At 47.6% G+C, this 18,308-nt stretch overlaps 1 protein-coding gene across 1 annotated transcript in view; it reads left to right on the forward strand.

Annotated features, from left to right (window-relative positions):
- ABCA13 (ATP binding cassette subfamily A member 13) overlaps positions 1–18,308 on the forward strand; it is a 368,906-nt gene that overhangs the window by 324,706 nt on the left and 25,892 nt on the right. Inside the window, exons 56-59 of the mRNA XM_087861234.1 lie at positions 1,969–2,119; positions 6,978–7,112; positions 9,190–9,293; positions 16,380–16,472. Coding sequence (XP_087717360.1) covers positions 1,969–2,119; positions 6,978–7,112; positions 9,190–9,293; positions 16,380–16,472 — 483 coding nt within the window. The remainder of the gene's footprint in view (positions 1–1,968; positions 2,120–6,977; positions 7,113–9,189; positions 9,294–16,379; positions 16,473–18,308) is intronic.

The following is an 18,308-nucleotide window of genomic DNA, read 5'->3' on the forward strand; positions in this document are numbered from 1 at the left end:
GGACGTGGAGGAACCTTAAATGTGTATCACTAATGAAAGAAGCCAACCTGAAAAGGCTGTGTACCGTGTCATTCTAACTCTGTGACATCCTGGAAAAGGCAAAGATATGCAGACAGTGGAAAGATCAGTGGTTGCTGGGGAGGAGGAGGAAGGGAGGGACAGGGACAGGGCACCGAGGATCTCTATGGCGATGAGAGGTTCTCGTGATACTGCTGATACACGATGCTGTGAATCTGACCAAACACACAGAAATGTACGACACCAGAAGTGAGCTCTAATGTAAAGTATGGACCTAAGTGAACAACAGTGTCTCAATATGGGTTCATTAATTGAAACAAAGCTCCAGAGCAATGCAGGATGGTAAGGATGGGGGAGACTCTGGATGAGAGGGAGGTAGGGTGTGGGAACTTCGTGCGCTTTCTGTTCAACTTTCCTGTAAACTGAAGCTGCTCGAACAGTTGGACCTCTGTTCATTACAAAAATGATTACCTCCCACTTCCTTGTTTTTAGTCTTATTTTCCCCTTCTTCCTTTTTTTTTAAATCTTATGTTTTCCCCTCTTCCTTCTTTTTGTGGTTCTTTTCTCTTATGCCAAATGGTCACAGAATGAATAAACATGGTACCCTTCCAGGTGCAAGACAGAGTTATTGGAGCTGGTCCGTTCATTAATTCAGGGACCCCTGTAACATGCGGGCTTCTGTTTTATCGAAACGGTGGTGGTGCTTTTAAAAAACTAACTGCTGCGCGCATGTGTACCAGTAAAAGGAAATAGAATGACGTACAGCTTCATGCTGTAACGTGGAGGAACCTTGAAGACATGCCAAGTGACAGAGGCCGCTTGCAAAAGGCCTAGCCTATTTTGTTCAGTTTCTGCAAACTCCCGGAATAGGCAAATCCACAGAGACGAAAGCAGATGCGTGGCTGCCAGAGGCTGGGGGACAGTGACCACTATCTGGGAGTAGGGTTTCCTTTTGTGGGGTCAAAAGCGTCACAGATCCAGATGGCAGAGATGGGGGCACAACCTCGTGAATGTCCTTCGTACTGCTGACTTTTACACCTTACGATTGCTAAAGTGATAACTTTCATATGATCTGTATTTTACCAGCATGGAAAATAAAATATGGAATAGGAAGAAAATAAACTAACGGACTGAAATTTTTCCAGAAGCAGTGGTTCAGAACAAAGCCTGACACTGTACAGGTGATCCTTGAACAACACAGCTTTGAAGGTTGTGGGTCCACACAGACACAGATAGATGTTGGCTTTTCAGTAAATCCAGGACTGTGAATATTTTCTCTTCCTTATGATTTTCTTAGCAGCCTTTTCTTTTCTTTAGTTTACTTTTTTCTTTTTAAAGATTTCGTTTATTTATTTGAGAGACAGGCAGAGTGAACAAGAGAGAGCATGAACGGGGAGGAGAGGGAGAAGCAGACTCCTTGAGAGCAGGCAGCCCAAAGCAGGGCTCGATCCCAGGACCCCAGGATCGTGACCTGAGCCAAAGACAGATGCTTAACTGACTGAGCCACCCAGGCGCCCCTAGTTTACTTTATTTTAAAGATGTGATGTATTCTACATATAACATACAAAATACGTGTCGATCAGCTGTTTGTTATCAGTAAGGCTTTCTGCCAATATAGGCTGTCAGTTCGGTTTTGAAGGAGTCAGACTTATATGTGGATTTTCTCTAGCCCGGGGGTCAGCGCCCCTAACACCTCGTGTTGTTCAAGGGTCAGATGCTTAACCAAGGCGCCCCTATTTATATTTTTCTTTAACATAAAAAGTGATGGTGGCCTCAGAGCCAAGCATAGACACGTGGGGTGCTACTCATTCATTAAACCCATTTATGCTCTATTAATTAGTTGCATTAGACAGGCTGCCGTGAACTTCTCATGGATGGGCCGGGTTGAAGAAATGGGTGTTTGTCTGGGGAGCCGAACTTTCTGGACTGTGCTGGTGTTTCTCTTCGCAGAGAGGTCGTGGATCTGTCTTTGGCGGGCACGGCGGGTGTGCGCATTGGCTACTGTCCACAGCAGGACGCCCTGGACGAGCTCCTGACCGGCTGGGAACACCTGCACTATTACTGTTGCCTCCGTGGGATTCCCAAGCCCAGCATCCCTCAGGTAAACTCCCTGGAGTCTTCCAGAAAAGCGTCCCGCTAAGGAATGCTTGGCCAACACCTCCGGTCCCAACAGAGCTCTCTGACCCCTCGAGAAGGAACCACGGTGCCAGATAAATGTACCAGAAAGATGTTTCCAATCTGATTACATGGAAGAAAACACAGTAAATGTGTTAACGTTGCATTTAATTATGTATTTAAAATAGATCTGAGGGCCGAAGTCACTTGGGGTTAAAGCTGTCAGTATTTGCAACTTCGTCTCCTCTCCAAGTGCCTTTTGCATTTACTGGACTGTTACTTTTATTCGAGAGCAAGCATTACAGACCTTCCCCCTGGCTCACAGAGAAGGGCTCAGGCTGCCCGTGGAGTGGGGTGGGCTCTTGGAAGGAGGACTTCTGGGTGGAGGGGCTGACACCTGCCTGCCCGGCTCCTTCCCTGGGGGGCCTCTGGAGGATGGAGAGGTGGCAGAAACCGCAGACCGCTCCCCTCCACCGTCTCTGTGGGAGGGTGGGGTGGGCACGGCTGTGAGAAAGCCAGAGGCTGCTGCCATTCTGCCTGTTGTGAGCAGTAGTCAGCCAAGCAGAGCTGACAGCCTTGACCGACAGCTCAGAGGACGTGCCAAGTGGAAGCCACTGGAATAGCGAGTGCTGGGGCTGCAGCTTTACCTTTTCTGCCCCTTGTAGAGATTCTGGAATGCTCCTTGCATTTCTGGATTCTGAACAAGGAGCAGAAGGTGCATTTTCAATGAGATTCTGTAAGAGAGGGAACATCCCAGAATTCACGGGAGACAAAACTAACAGCCTCGCTTTCGCTGGCCCACGAAAATTCATCCCGTGTGCTGTTGGGTAATCCTTCTTCAGCCTTCATTTCTTATGATGCTCAGTAAGTGCGAGTAAAGCAGAAACCCTCCTTTGTCCTCGGAGAGCCCCGGTCCCTTCCCCCACCTCCCATCTTCATCAAGCCAGGACAACTGTCTGCCCCTGGAGGTCTGCTCCTCGTGCTTAAGCAGCTATTGAAACCCAGGACTCATCAGGAGCTCGGTCCTCAGAAGGGGTTTATCTCTGTCAGCTCCCCCTGGCTGGTGTTTAATGAAAGAGGCAGCTGCTTGGCAGACGCCATCCGCAGGCCCCTTCGCTGGCCCCGGGGGGAATGCGCACTCGCAGAAGTTCTGCTTAATAGAATAGGGCTCCGCGCGTCCTGTCGTCCAGGGCGATTGCCTCTTGATGCTCGGCGGTCTTACGGGCTCGTTTTTCGGAGCTCCTCCACGGAGAAAGTTATTTTAATGGTGCCAGATTGGGAACTGGCTTCACTTCCTGCACGAAACTGCAGCTATTTTGCAGACAGCATTACTGCTTGCTTGGAGCTTTCTGAGACGACAGCACGTGTGTTCCCGGGGGAGGTAGCCTCTTTATCACCCACGGCCCTCTCCCATCCGTGGTAGAAATACGGGAGATAGAGTGCAGGCGTGTCCGCTCTAATGTGCCCAGAAGGGACTATTACACACTAACGGAAGAACATTTCAGTATTCATTCTGGGCTAGACGCTATTCTAAGTATTTTACAGCGACCGTGTGAGGTCGATAAGATGCTTATTCCCTATTTTGCAAATGGGGAAGCGAGACGCAGGTAGGATAGGAAACCTGCCTAAGCCCCATGGCTAGAAGGTGGTGGGGTTTTCTTTTGAAATCTGATAAATCAGCTCCAGAGTAAGCGTTCCTGATGAGGACGTGATCCCGACGCTGAGCTGCTCGTTGAGTACCATGGAATCTCTTGTGCCCTGAACAGCTCGGTCTTACTTTTACGCCGCTTTGGTGCCTAAGGGAGTGGAAACTATGTGGAGTTATTTTGTGGCCCCTTGGCTCGGGGGTCCCTTTCCACATCTTCCTCAGGGCTGGAGCTGCCCTGGGTGAACCCCACACCTGCGCTCTGCCAGGACCTGGAGCTGGGGTCTTTTCCTGGCATATCTATTACTCACCCTCGTTCTCTCCTCCAGGCTGACCTCAGCCTTCACTCCCCTGGGCAGCGCTAGTTGTGTCCTCTGTGGTTCTAGAGGAAGGCCCCCTTGTGCCCGCGGGAAGTCCCTCCTGACAGCCCCCCTGTACTCGTCTTTCCCTCCCTCCCTCAGCGCCCAGGCTCCTCTGTGCCGCGCTGTCCCAGCTCACACACGGCCCAGTCTCTGGTATTTTGTGTATAGTTCTCTTCCTCTCCCCCTGAACCTTCCAAAGGTTCAGTTACATGGGAAAGAGAGGCTGTGTTCATTTGGCTTGAATTCAGGCTTGGCAGGTTGATGGAATGCTTTTCAATTTTTCCCCATTGTCCACACTGGATAGTTTTCTAGTGTCCATGTTTGAGCCTGAATTCAATGAACCTGATTTTTTTTTTTGGAACTTACATCAAGTTATAACAAAATGATTCAGGAGACAGCAGTGACATGGTCTGTGATGCTGGAGAAACGGGTACAATAATTTAAGTGTCACACCGGAACCACCGAACCACAGTGCTGCTGGGGATGAGGACTGGGGTTTCTGTAGTGTGGTCTTCCCTGGGATAGAAAAGGCAGAGAGCCCTCTGCCCCACTGCTGTGTTCACCTATCAGGGACACCCGCCCCCCCCCCCCACCCTGTGTCTCACTACCTACTGCTTTTCCACAGACGTGCCTCTTAACCCTGAAAGTTTCTTCCGTTCACAGACGGTTTTGCTAGAAGGAGCCAGAAGTGATGGCAGGAGGAATGGGGACCAGGAAGAAAGTTGTGGGGAGGGGGCTGGAAGAAAGGCTTTCTGTCTTAAATCCGGGGCCCCCTTTATCCTCCTCATTTTGATCTTTCATCTCCCGGGAACCCTTGCCGTGGCTGTCAGCATGGCAGTGCACAGGAATTGGGTTTTTTAAGCAAATAAAGCATGTGTGCACCTCTGGGCAGTTTATTTTGGTCCAGGTGATGGTCACAGAACTCCTGCTAAGTGTGGATCATGATTACACACTGGGGATACAAGGATGAATGAATCCCAAACTCTTGCCTTAAGCGTAGAACAGCTGAGAACTTTACGGAAGAAAAACACCTAATAGCAGAGAGAGAGATTCCTTAAGCAGAATACATTTAGGGGTTGGCATGGCATTTTGCCAACCATTGCTAGTGCCTGACGTTTGCTGCAATGTTGACAGGAGTCCCAAGTACAGGAAAACTGCAAGAATGTACTTATCAGGCTATATTCTGTGATTTTCTGAAAATATGACTTCAAGAAGTATGGGATCGAACCGATGCATTTATTCCTATGTATTCTGGACTCTTCCTGCGGCTGTTGAACCCGGGATGTGTAGGCTACAACATTGACCTTTTTTTTTTTTAACTAAAGATTTTATTTATTTATTAGAAAGAAAGAGAGAGAGCAGAAGTTGGGGGGAGAGCGGCAGGCAGAAGGAGAAGCAGACTCCCCGCTGCGCAGGGAGCCTGACGCGAGGCTTGATCCCAGGACCCTGAGATCATGACCCGAGGCAAAGGCAGATGCTTCACTGACTGAGCCACCCAGGTGCCCAACATTGACCTTTTGTGGAATTGGGAAAACGTGACCTATGTTTCCTGGTTCCATAAACATCAGCATTTATAGTTTGGCGAGTTTATTCCTAAGTTCCCTGTGTCCCCTTGACTTACACTCTTTGATAACTAGGCCAGTCCTCGAGATTCTTAATTCTTCCTGTGTTATTTTGAGGAGGCACAAATAAAGCCGGAGAGCGCTTTCTGTCGGGGCTTTTCTTGGGAGGATAAACATCGTGCCAGTATTTTCAGACGTTCTTGTTATGACATCATCGCCATTATTATTAGGAGTATCCCAACTTGTATGCCTGCATCCAAAAAAGCATGAACGTTAGTCCATATATTTCATTTAAATATATACTTTATTTTTAAATTTTCTTCCATTTATCTTCCCTTTGATTCGTATTCGGGACACAGAGTCTTCCCCACCTCTCCTAAATTTGAATTAAGATATGATCGCCGCCAGTTTGATCATATGATGATCTGTGGCGATGCGTCTGTCGTCACAAAAGTTACGTAGAAAACATTTGTCAAAGTTTTAAATTGTGTTTTTAGCTCAGTCGCGGCCGCAGAGGAAGCTGCACCGCTTTGGAAAGGAAAGCAGACAAAATGTAGGGTGGCGGGCATTGTGGTGGGCGTTCGAGCAGAAGGGCTGTATGGGCATATGCTGCCCACTGGGGAGGGGAGAGGGGACAGAGACGAGGACAAGACTGGGGGCCCCGGGGTGTCTGAAGCAGGGCAGGTGAAGGTGGGGCAGGGATAGGAAGAGAGGAGGCGGGACGTGCCGTGTGTGTGCTCGGGGTCGGAACCCCCGTCCTGTGGGGTGGCGCACGGTCACTGTCCTCCTGGCTTCGTTCAGCTGTTCCTGGCGGTGGCCGGTGAGAAACACTCCCTCTATTCCCCGTCTCTCCAAGTGGCCGCCTCCGGCAGTGGCTCCTCGGTGGAAAGGGGACATTTCTTGTCCTTGTGAATATTGAAAATCCTCTTCTCCGTTCTCTGCTCCCTGAAGTCCTGTCCTGCCCTCCCCCTCCCTGGTTTATTCCCTCCCTTCCTCCTCGGTCTCGCTTTGGGCTCGCCTGCATCTCTCTGGCCGCCCCAGGGTGGCTGTGCATCGGGCCCTGGCTCGATGGGGTTTCTGGTGCCCTCTGCTGCCCTGAGCACCCCTGCAGGGGCCCACCTGCTTATCCTCTGCCAGCCTGGGGTCAGGAAAGGATGTGTTCGTGGGGGGTAGGCAGGGGCAGCGGGAGGAAGGAGGGCATGTAGGGCTGAGAGCCCGGGTCTGGGGGGCCCTTGGTGCGTGGGGATACGTTCACGGACAGCGCCTGTCCTGCAGGTTGTCGGGGACCTTGTGAGGCGTCTACACCTGGAGGCCCACGTGGACAAACTGGTGGCCACGTACAGTGGGGGGACCAAGCGGAAGCTCTCTACAGCCTTGGCCCTGCTGGGCAAACCTGACCTGCTCTTGCTGGTGAGTAGCCGAGAGACCAGTGGTCTCCGGGCATCTTCAGACAAGATGCCCCTCCGGGGAGGAAATTCAAATCCTGCAGTGTGGGCTCTCTGAGCTAATAAACACTTTGCCCTAAGACAACATTTCCCAACGGAATCTAAGAAAGCCTTAGAATTTTACAGAACTTTTTTAAAAAAATTATGTTTTGATAGAGTCCCTGTTATCTTTCTCACTGAGGACTCCATAAAAATTTACCATTAACAGCAGTATTTTGGAATAACACCAGGGTCCAACTATAATCTGGTAACCAAAATACGCTTGACATCTAACATGTTCTTTTTGAGTCTTTTTCTGTGTGCGGATAAGTGATTGTCGCAGCTGTGGTGACATGAGTCTGTGGTGAGTCTTGACGGTGGGTGTCAGGTGCAGGACTAATATGGCGGGGAAAGTGGGTCATTCAGCAGGAAGTGGGGCTTGGAGGCAGTGGCTTTGAGACCAGGCTGTCCGTAATCTATGTGGGAACTGGAGCTAATCCAGTGTGGCTGGATGAAAGCATGAACTGATGGCGGGGGATCAAACAATAGAGCCAACTGTCTTGCATTTCAAAAGTAGCTCAAAGTCACATGCAATACGATGTCACAAACAATAGGAAGAAGGCACGATGTGGGTGCCATAGACGGGGTACAAATCACTGGGGTGCATCCCACACCTGTCCACGTGTACGAAGTCAGAGGGGCAGCAAAACACGTGGGGAAAAATTCTTTCCTCCTTTCTGTTCTTGTTCATTAGATGGAAACTGTTTTAAAGGGGATTTAAGAGGCCTGCTTTGGAAGTGTGGCCTCTCGTTAATTAATGGGTGTCTTCTGGACTCGCAGCTGATTTTCCTTTATTTGCTCTAAATGTGCTTCTTTGCACTGTCCCAGATCAAGGTCTGGGTCAGCATGCCATATTCTGACACCCAGTAGTGAATACGAATACTTGTCCCGTTCAGCAGGTTGTAAATTAGGTTTTCCATACAAGCAGGGGCCCGCGTCGAAGGGCTCACAAGGCCTGGTGTCTGTTACCTTCTGTAGAACTTTCCCCATGCTCAGCCTCCTCCATGTCTTGAATCAGGACGGGAACACCGCCCTGGAACATGTCCCTCACCTGTTTCACACAGCCTTGCTCTCGGCTCCCTTGGTGGCGCTAGACTCGGGGTTTAGTGGTCGGACTCAAGTCAGCTGCCAGGGTCCAGATTCTGGCTTCTAGAAGCACCTCCCTGCACGCACGTGGCCTGGCATGTTGAATGCATGTCTCCACCTGATCTGCAAATGGCCGTGATTCAATCCTGTGTATTGGGCTCCTTGAAAGCAGGCCACGGAATGATGGCCACGAAGTGCGTGGCACCCAGTGGGCTGTAGTGATGGCGGTGATGGGGACGCGTTCAGAGCATCTGGTTCAAGACATGCATCGCAGGGCCTTCCAAGTTCTCCCCCGAGGAAAGGCAAGTGGTTCCCGCGTCTGACACCAGCGTGGGGTCAGGAAAATGTAGAGCCATCCATCAGCTTTCTCGCCGAGCGATGCATGACCACTGCTGCTATGGACTTATTCTTCTAACTACGCATATATATCACCCGGCTTGCAGAAAAGTGCAGGTGTTTGTTTTCCTGCTCAGGGCCATTTTTTTGTCCACTTTCCATCTGTTTTTCTTTTAGGGAAGTTGATGACCCTAAGCTCTTAAGAAAAATGTGTTTAGTACTCCCTGACTGCAAAAAGCCCAGAAATGCATCACGCGGCCCAGAACCATTTCTCTCAAAAGTGGTTCAGTAAGTGCTTTGGTGTTTATTGAAGGAGAAACCTCCAGGTTCCAAGAATCCCACGTTACTTGATGATGCTACGTAGGGGAAGCTTTCTTCCGCTCTGGCCTGTCTTTCCGCGGTGGATTGTTCGGAAGTTCCACGGAGGTGGACGGTGCAGCAGGGTGGGCCGTCCTCTCCAACCACGAGGTGTCATGAAGACGTGCTGCTGGAGAGCCAACGCGGGGTCCCCCCATCCCAGCCGGGCCTGCATGTCCTGGCGTGCAGCCCCAGCACCCATCATCATGTGCTCTCTCCTTCAGGATGAGCCCAGCTCCGGGATGGATCCCTGCTCCAAGCGGTTCCTGTGGAACACGATCATGCAGGAGGCTCGGCGAGGCTGTGCAGTGGTGCTGACCTCCCACAGGTGAGCCACAGCCCTTGCGACTGGTCGGGGGGCCAGGCTGGGGGGCTGGCAAGAGTTGTGGAGCAGCCGGGGCCAGGCCCATGCCGCCCACACGCTCCCACATCCGGACAGCACCGTTGCCGTGGGGATGTAGCCGGGAGCCCCCGTGCACAGGTTAGGACCCTGAAGCGGAGACGGGTTGGGCAATGTAACCAAGGCCACATGGGTGTCAGGGGGCAGAGCTGGAGTCTGAGCCCAGTGGTCTGTCGCAGGCACACGCTTGCCTGTCTATCACTCTTGCAGATCCGGATTTCCTCCCCCAGTCTTGAGATCAGGTGTGAGTGCCTTTCTGCCCAAGATCTTTTTTTTTTTTTTAAGATTTATTTATTTTATTTGAGAGAGAAAGAGAGAGCACACGGCAGGGGGCGGGGCAGAGGGAGAGAAGCAGACTCCCTGCTGAGCGCAGAACCCAACCCTAGGACTCGATCTGAGGATCACGAGATCATGACCTGAGACAAAGTCAGTCTCCCAACCCACTAAGCCACCCAGGTGCCCCAAAGTGTGGTCTTTTTTTTTTTTTTTAAAGATTTTATTTATTTATTTGACAGAGATAGAGACAGCCAGCGAGAGAGGGAACACAAGCAGGGGGAGTGGGAGAGGAAGAAGCAGGCTCATAGCGGAGGAGCCTGATGTGGGGCTCAATCCCAGAATGCAGGGATCACGTCCTGAGCCGAAGGCAGACGCTTAACCGCTGTGCCACCCAGGCGCCCCCAAAGTGTGGTCTTTTGTATCTGATTTCTTTCCAGTGCTGTGTCCTTGAGGCTCCTCTGTGTTGTGTCGTGTGTCGGCCACGTGCTGATTTTCAGTGCGGAACGGTGTTCCGTCACGTAGCTAGACCATATTTTGTCCATTCTTCCCTGATCGATGGCCCTTTGGATTGTTTCTCGTTTAATGTGCTGTGAACAGTCATATAAAAGTCTTTGTGTGGACGTATGTTTTTGTTTGTCTCGGATGGTTTTTAGGAGCCAAATTGCTGGATTGTGTAGTAAGTTTGGGTTTAATGCTTTAAGACACAGTAGTTCCGACGAGGCTTCATCATTTTATGTTCCTAGGACCAAAGATGAAGTTCTTAGTTTCTGCAGATTCTTGTCAACACTCTGTCTTTCTGATTGTAGCCATCCTGGCGAAGTGTGATTTTAATTCACATTGTCCAGGTGAATGTGTCATCCCTGTCTTCTCAGCTGCGTTGTTTCTTATAAGAAGCCGGCCAGTGTGAATTCTGATGTTGCCCCGTTCATCGTGGGTCATTCCTGCCTTGCAGCTTGCAGGATTCCCCTTTGACTTTTAGTTTCACAGTTCAACTTTGATGTGGCCACGGGTGGATCTCTTTGATCATGCATTGTGCTTCTTGAATGTGTGGGTTAATGCTTTTTCAGTAAACACGGGGACATTTTGGCACTTATTCCACTGTTTTTTTTTTTTTTTTTTCTGGCTCTTTCTATCTTTCCTTTCCTTTCCCGTGCACTGGTACTGTGTGTGTATGATGGTGTTCCACAGATCTATGGGTTTCAGTCCATTTCTTTTTAATATATTTTTTCTCTTTTCAGACTGAATAATCTGTATTGATCTATCTTCAAGTTCACTGATGCTTTCTTCTGCTACTCAAACTTTTCTGTTGGTCCCATGGTGGAATTTTCAATCCATTTATCATACTCTTCAACTAAAAAAATTCCATTTGGTCCTTTTTTTTTTTAAGGTTTATTTATTTTTGGAGAGAGAGAGAGCACGAGTGGGAAGGGCAGACAGGGAGGGAGAGAACTCTCTAGCAGACTCCCCACTGAGCATGGAGCCCAGGGTGTAGGGCTCGATCGCGTAACCCTGAGACCATGACCTGAGCCAAAACCAAGAGTCGTATGCCCAACTGGTGAACCACTCAGGCACCCCATTTGGTCCTTTTTCTAAAAAAATAATTTTAATCAAATTCAGAATCTCTATTTGTTGATTGTCATTGTCATTAAGAACTTCTTGAAACACTGTTTTCTTTAGTGCTTTGAATATATATAGAGTAGCTTCACTGAAGATTCTTTTCTGCTAAATGTAGCATTTAGGGACACTTAGGAACAGTTTCTGCTGTTTTCCCCCTGAGTATGGGTAACAGTTTCTGGTTTCTTTTGCAGGTTATAATTTTTTGTCGAAAGCAGGCTATTTCACATTATTTAATAAATTGTAGCATCTCTGGTTTGATTTCTCCCCATCCCCAAAAGTTGCTGTTTTTGCCAATTTTTTAATTTGTTTTTGTTTTTGTTTGGTTTGTTCCTTTTGTGTATATGTGTTTACTGTTTCTTTGCCGGAGATGAATCTATGAAATCTCTTTCCCCTGCAGCGAGTAACTCCTGATGCCTCCATTCAGTTTGTGTTTTAAATTTTGTGCTCGGTTTTTAAGCCCAGAGTCCTTGGAGCCACCCGATTTTATATGGGCAGAGGAAGCCCTCAGCCACCTCAAGGCAGCAAAGAGTGTGTTCTCTGCCAACGGATCTGTGTGTGCACAGGGGAGAATATTCCAAGTGCAGGCCTCTTCTAGATGGCCCAGTTTTGCTTTCTCCTGGGTTCTGCTGGTCTCTGGGCTGTGTACTTGGATGGCCCCTGGGTTCATGTGGAGCATGTGGCTGGTGTGGCCCCTCTCTGACCTCTACTGTGTGTACATGCAGCCCCAGTAAGCAGTATGCATGCCCCAGCCACTCAATATCAGCCTGGTAGAGCCCACCTCGGGCCAGGTACTGGAGCTATTGGCCTTCTTGTTTGCTGAGCTTACAGAACTCACTTATGCTGACCATGTCACTGGGTACAGGCATTCCCCAGTGGTCCACACTGAGTGCAGAGAAGCTGCCAATCCTCGTGGTCTGCCCTGCCTGCTAGCAGGTGCATGTTTGTAAAGCTAATGACGGATTACCAGTCTTCTTACCCTCAATTCATCAGTTTGTCACCTGTGTTTCTCAAATTGTCACGTGCCTTTGGTCAATTTCCAGAATTCTGAAGTGGTTGTTTTGGTTCATTTGGTCCAGTTTTATAATCACTTTTCGGAGACGAGCCTTGCCATTTTTTTTTTTTTTAACTTGGCTGCAGCTGAAAGTCCTGCGCTTGCCTTTTTGTCTTTGTTCTGTGTCTCTTCAGAAAATAGAATTTTACATCGAAGTAAATTTGGCACATCTTCCACCTTCTATTTTGGCTGAAAATGATCTTTTGGCCGTGCCGATTCCAGAAACTCCCTGCATTCCTGTGCTCATTATGCTGACATGTGTTAAGTCCTCATGTTCGTAGGTAGGTTCTAAGATTGGATAAATGGGTGTCAAATTAAAAATGCCCCTTAAATTCCATAGAGCAGATAATGATTGCAGACCGTTCTCAGAAAGACCACACGTCACTGTAATTTCTGTTTTATGTCCTCCTGTTCACATGGTTTCACGTTAACGATGTGTCTTCATTTCTATAAATCTGTCCATATTCATGCAATACAAAGGTCTAAATGACTCACGATTAATGAAGAGTAGGGCAGCCGGTGGTTGATTCTGTGATTCTAAAACAGCTGCCTTCAGCTGAGAAGTCTCCAAATCACACAGTTTCCTCTTAATTTTGAGTCCCTGTCTCTGTTGCTCTCATCATTCCTTACTGAGAGGATCACAGTAAAACATGAGGTGGGAAAATGTTGCCCACTGTACTCAGAGGAATTAAAGTGAGTCCATCCGGGGAGCCTGGGTGGCTCGGTCGGTTAAGTGTCGGACTCTTGATTTCGGCTCAGGTCATGATCTCAGGGTCCTGGGATCAAGCCTGGCATCAGGCTCCACGCTCAGTGCAGAGTCTGCTGGTCCCTGTCCCTCCACCTCTCCCCCTGCTCTCTCTCTCTCTCTCTCTCAAATAAGTAAGTAAGTAAGTAAATAAATAAATAAATAAATAAATAAATAAATAAATAAATGAATAAATAAAATCTTTAAAAAAATGAATCCATCCAAGAATGACCAGGAGGGCTTTTTGCTTGCCCCTCAAACTCTGACTTGTACATTCCATTATAAGCCTTTAAATCTTTGTGCCTCCTGACTAGAGTTCCGTTCCAGTAAGCTTAGCCACCCGGAGGAAATGCGGTGTTCATTTGCTGAGTAAATAGTCAGAGATGACCTTCACTGATGTCGAGCCCCTGGCATCATATATTCTTCTTGATGCTGAAAATTATCAAAATCTCACCGTCTCTTCTCCCTAGGCTGTGGTGTGGTGGTACCCACCTGTTGTTCGGACCTTATCTGTTTGACAGCTAATAATAGTTCACTTGAAACTGCCAAGTTATTCCTCCGAGGTCCGTTATCATGTGGATCTCTGCCCATCGGCACTGTTCAAGGATGTAATACAGAAGAGGCTTCGCATTGTCCTGCTTCAATTAGAGCACCTACCACACACTCATAAAAATGGAATGAGATTGTTTTAAATTGAAATTAATTAAAGCAACAGTGAAAGACATGTTTGTGCAGAAAGGTGCATAAAGCATATTTAGATGTTGATAGCATATGTTCCTTCCACTTCATGTTAAGCTGCTGCAACAAAGACCCCAAATCGCTGTGGCTCAGACCAGCCATGTACTTCTCTTCCCCATTAACAATTCATGTTGGGGCTGTGCCAGAGCCCAAGATCATCCAAGGATGCAGGGTCTTGCCGCCATGTCACTTAGTCACCTGTGAGTTTGTCCTCATCTTCATGGTTGAAACTGACTTTCAAGGCATGACCCAGAAATTATACTTCACGGTGACGTCCATCTCCAGCGCACGGAAGGCTGACCAGTATAACCTTGATCCGAACGTGCCGTGACCTGACGAGCAGACTGCTTTATGTCCATCTCCTAACAGCAAAAACAATACATGTTCCCTATAGGTGATTTGGAGAGTGCAGCGAGGTACAGAAGGAGAGACATTCCACCATTAACCTCACTTTTCAAGTGTGGTCAAAATCATACCTTTTTGTGTTTTTCATTCCCGGTTTTTCTTCACATACATGTGCATTTTTCCCGACATGCGTTGTCATTTTATTGTTGCTCTATCATTACTTTTTCCCTGTGCAATGGAGTTTAGAAAACCCCATTTAGTGGCTGATTAACACATGGACGCACTCCCCTTTATGTGAGTATTTTATTCTCTTATTGTGGAACCGATTTCTGGAGTTTTACTATTATAAAAAACTTGTTATATTCATTCATACTTTCTGAGTTTCCTAAAGTAAATGCCTCAAAAAGAGATTATTGCCAAATTGGGTTTCTGGGGAGTTATGCCAGTTTTTCACTCCCACTAGCAAAATATCAGATGCCCCTTCTTAGGATCACGGAGAAGGTGTTTTGGGTATTTTTATGATCTGAGAAATCATTGTTTTTATTTGCACTGGAGATGGGGGCAAAAAGTGTTTTCCTGTACAACATACGAAAAGACCCATGGCAAATGGCTTGCTGGCTGGAAAATGATTTTAAGATCGCGTATGTGGTGATTGAGTTTCTAATTTGTTGGTATGTGTATTACCTGTGAGCGGTTCTTTGAATAGTCGGTCTCCCTTTGCCCTTTTTCCTGGATTGCATTTTCATTGTTCTGTGTTCACGCTAACATGTATCGGTTCTTTATACTGAAACTATCAACCCTTATGAATTGCGTTTGTTGTAATTTTTTTAAATGTTAGTTTGCTGTGTTTTTTTTTTTTTTTTTTTTTAGATTTTATTTATTCGACAGAGATAGAGACAGCCAGCGAGAGAGGGAACACAAGCAGGGGGAGTGGGAGAGGAAGAAGCAGGCTCATAGCAGAGGAGCCTGATGTGGGGCTCGATCCCATAACGCCGGGATCACGCCCTGAGCCGAAGGCAGACGCTTAACCGCTGTGCCACCCAGGCGCCCCTAGTTTGCTGTGTTTTGACACATTTATTAGAAGTTTGTAATTCTGCATTGTCAGCTGCCAAACATTTCTTGCACAGTTTCTTCTGTTGCTGTCGTGCTCAGGAGGAACGTTCCCGTGGTCCTGATCGCTTAGGTGTTTAAGGTGTGATTGTCTCCTTCCCCACTGTCTTATCTGGTTCCAGTGATCTGCCTTCTAATTCCTTAGCATATTGCCTTATTTAAATTATTTGAGCGTTATCATTGCTCAGCGGGGAGTCTGCTTCTTCTCCCTCTGCCCATCCCCCTGCTCTATCCTTGCTCTCTCTCAAATAAACAAATAAAAATCTTTAAAAAAAGAATTTATTTGAGCCTTAAGACAAACGTTAATAGTTTCTGGGGCTTACTTCTCTTCCTATTTACAGTCTTTCTGCCTCTCACTAAATAACTTTGAAGATATGCTTTTTAAGTTTGACTGGCATTATACTATATCCTTATTATAATTTGTTATTTTCTATGTGATTATAATAATGCTGTTACAAGTTACAAATCTTTATTACATATTTTAGACCGAGATAATATTACATAATATTACAAACTAAATTATAGTTGCAAATTACAATGTCATTTTATTTTATGTAATAAATTATAGTAAAATAGAATTCATATTTGTATTTTATATAAAAGTCACTTATTACATTTCATATTGATACATATATCATATATTTTGTGAAATAATTTTCATTTAACAGTGATTTTCATATTATAATAATTTCCTTTTTCTAAAACGTATTCACCGTTTTCCTTTTCTTGACACACCTTTTTATTGATTGAAGATTTCGTTTAGGTTCATTAGTAGATCTTATTGCTTTTATTTTTCATAAAACTTCCACGTTTTCTGTGAAGGTCAGTTGTCTCTAGTTTACATTTTTGTACTGGCGCTAAAAGGTTCCGTCCTCGTAACTGTGGTTCCTCGGATATTGAAATGCTGCCAGGTTTTTGGATAATTGTGTCATGGGCTATCTAAATAAAACATCCATCTACAAAGTGCTTTTGGGGGGGTTTCTTGAGGTTTGTATATAGATATTGACACAGAGAGAAAAATCATGAATTCGCACCAGTAGTGTTTTGGTCCACTTGTGGTTTCAACTGTTTGGTCCAAGCGGGGCGTCTCCAGGGCACGGCTCGCTCACGCCCTTCCTGTCTTTCCCCGCAGCATGGAGGAGTGCGAGGCTCTTTGCACGAGACTTGCCATCATGGTCAACGGCAGCTTCAGGTGCCTTGGCTCCCCCCAGCACATTAAAGACAGGTATGTGTGTTGTATGTATACATGTATGTTGTGTGTATATTTCTCTTTCCGTTGACCTGTTTAGTGTAAGTCGGTGCGTGATGCACCTGTAGCTGGTGATACTCTGGCACGAGCGTGGTCCAGTCCCCTCGCGGCGGAGGAAGGGAGACAGGGGCTGAGAAGGTGAGGGTGTGTGGGACACACGTGGACCCGGCCATTCCCTACCACGTTCACGGCGTCTTCCGGGAGGATGGGCACGCTCCTTGTGACAGTCACGATGAAGAGAGGAGAAGACTGTCCTCGCTGACACAGAGGTTGGCGAACCTGGGCCCCTTGTCCAGGGTGGATCGCGGGCCTCTGTTAGCTGCCCACCGCCGTGCTGTGAACGGGTCTGCGCTGTGTCAGGAGGGAGCACGGGGCTGTTGTGGCTGATTTTTGTCTGCACTAGTAAGGACTGAGCATTTTTCCTGTGTGTCCTCACCCCTTTGATTTCTTCCCTGCTAACTGTCTTGTCATGTCTTTGCCGTTGACTTTTTGGGATCGTCCTGATTTTGCTGCCAATTTCGACAAGCATGTTTCTGTCCTAGTCTTGCGCTTTTTGAAAATTCAGTGTCACTTAAACAATTTTCACAGTTTCTGGTTTCCTTTTAACTTGTTTAATCTTTTGTTTCTGATACAGAATAACTTATTTATATATGTTGATGAATTTTTCATTTTCATTCAGAGTTTTTGAAGTTGGAATTTGCAGGCAGAGATCTGTTAAACAGATCTATATATTAAGTTGAAATGTGTTTACTTCACGGAGCAAATATTACGGAGTGCTTGATGTGCCGTGCTGGGGAGGGAATATCCATTTTCTGGGGGCTCGGAGTCAGGTGCTGCCGGGATAGCCAATCCCGCTCCTGCTTGCCGCGTCGGATCGGTCACTTGTCAGATCCACCTGCTGGAAACTGTTCTCGATATGTACTCCGCTCACCTTTAATAAGTGTCATCAAAAGAAAAATAATATTTCACACTCCCTAACCTTTATGAATGCTTACATAAAGTTTTATAGCCCGTGCCTGATTGTTAGGTGATTTATGTCTCAGCCTAGCTGCCTGCCTCTCTCGAGCTTTTTGCAAGTTGGCTGGAAGAGCCAGCCGGAGGAGGCTCAGAATCCTCGTCCAGCTGGCGTGGTCTGCGTGCTCGCAGTCTCACGACTCCCGGGTTCAGTTCCGATAACGCATCCTGTGGCTGAGGGCGGGTTGTTAGGAATGTATGGACTGTACAATGATGTGAAGCAAGAACTGGCTTGTGCGCGATTCACAGCAACACCGAACTTAATACGTTGCCAGAGATAATTTGTAAAGTTGGTATTTTCCTGCAGCAAATAAACTGATGACATATGTTTCCGTAATAGGAGATAAAAAGTGAAGGGTTCATCCTGACCTGGACCTGGGAGCCCCCAGCACCTGTGCCCGCTGAGGTCCCTGAGGCTGAGGGGCTGCGTGGAGAGTGTGGGCTCCTCTCCCCTCCTCTCTGTGCACACGGTCCTGAGTGCGCACAGCCCATAGGCATGCTCGTTGGCGTGCTTTGGCTTCCAACCCTGTTGTCCCCCACATGGCACACGGTTTTTTGTCTCAATGTCTGATGGTGTCTCCACGTGCTCTGACCAGGAGCGGTGACTCTAGAGTTTCAGTCGGGGCCCATGTTGTGCAGAGCCCCGGGGCTGTGTGTGAGGGGCCGCTGGGCATCTGCAAGGGGCCCTGGTCTGCCGCCCCTGCAGCCATCACGCAGCCTGTCTGTCCGAGCATCCCCGGCTGGGGACAGGTCACCGCGAGGCCAGGCGAGTGTGCGGCACTTGGAGGAGGGCCTAGC

The sequence above is a fragment of the Ursus americanus genome, chromosome 3, assembly GCF_024610735.1.
Source record: "Ursus americanus isolate L20-20 chromosome 3, mUrsAme1.1.p, whole genome shotgun sequence".
Lineage (NCBI taxonomy): Eukaryota > Metazoa > Chordata > Mammalia > Carnivora > Ursidae > Ursus > Ursus americanus.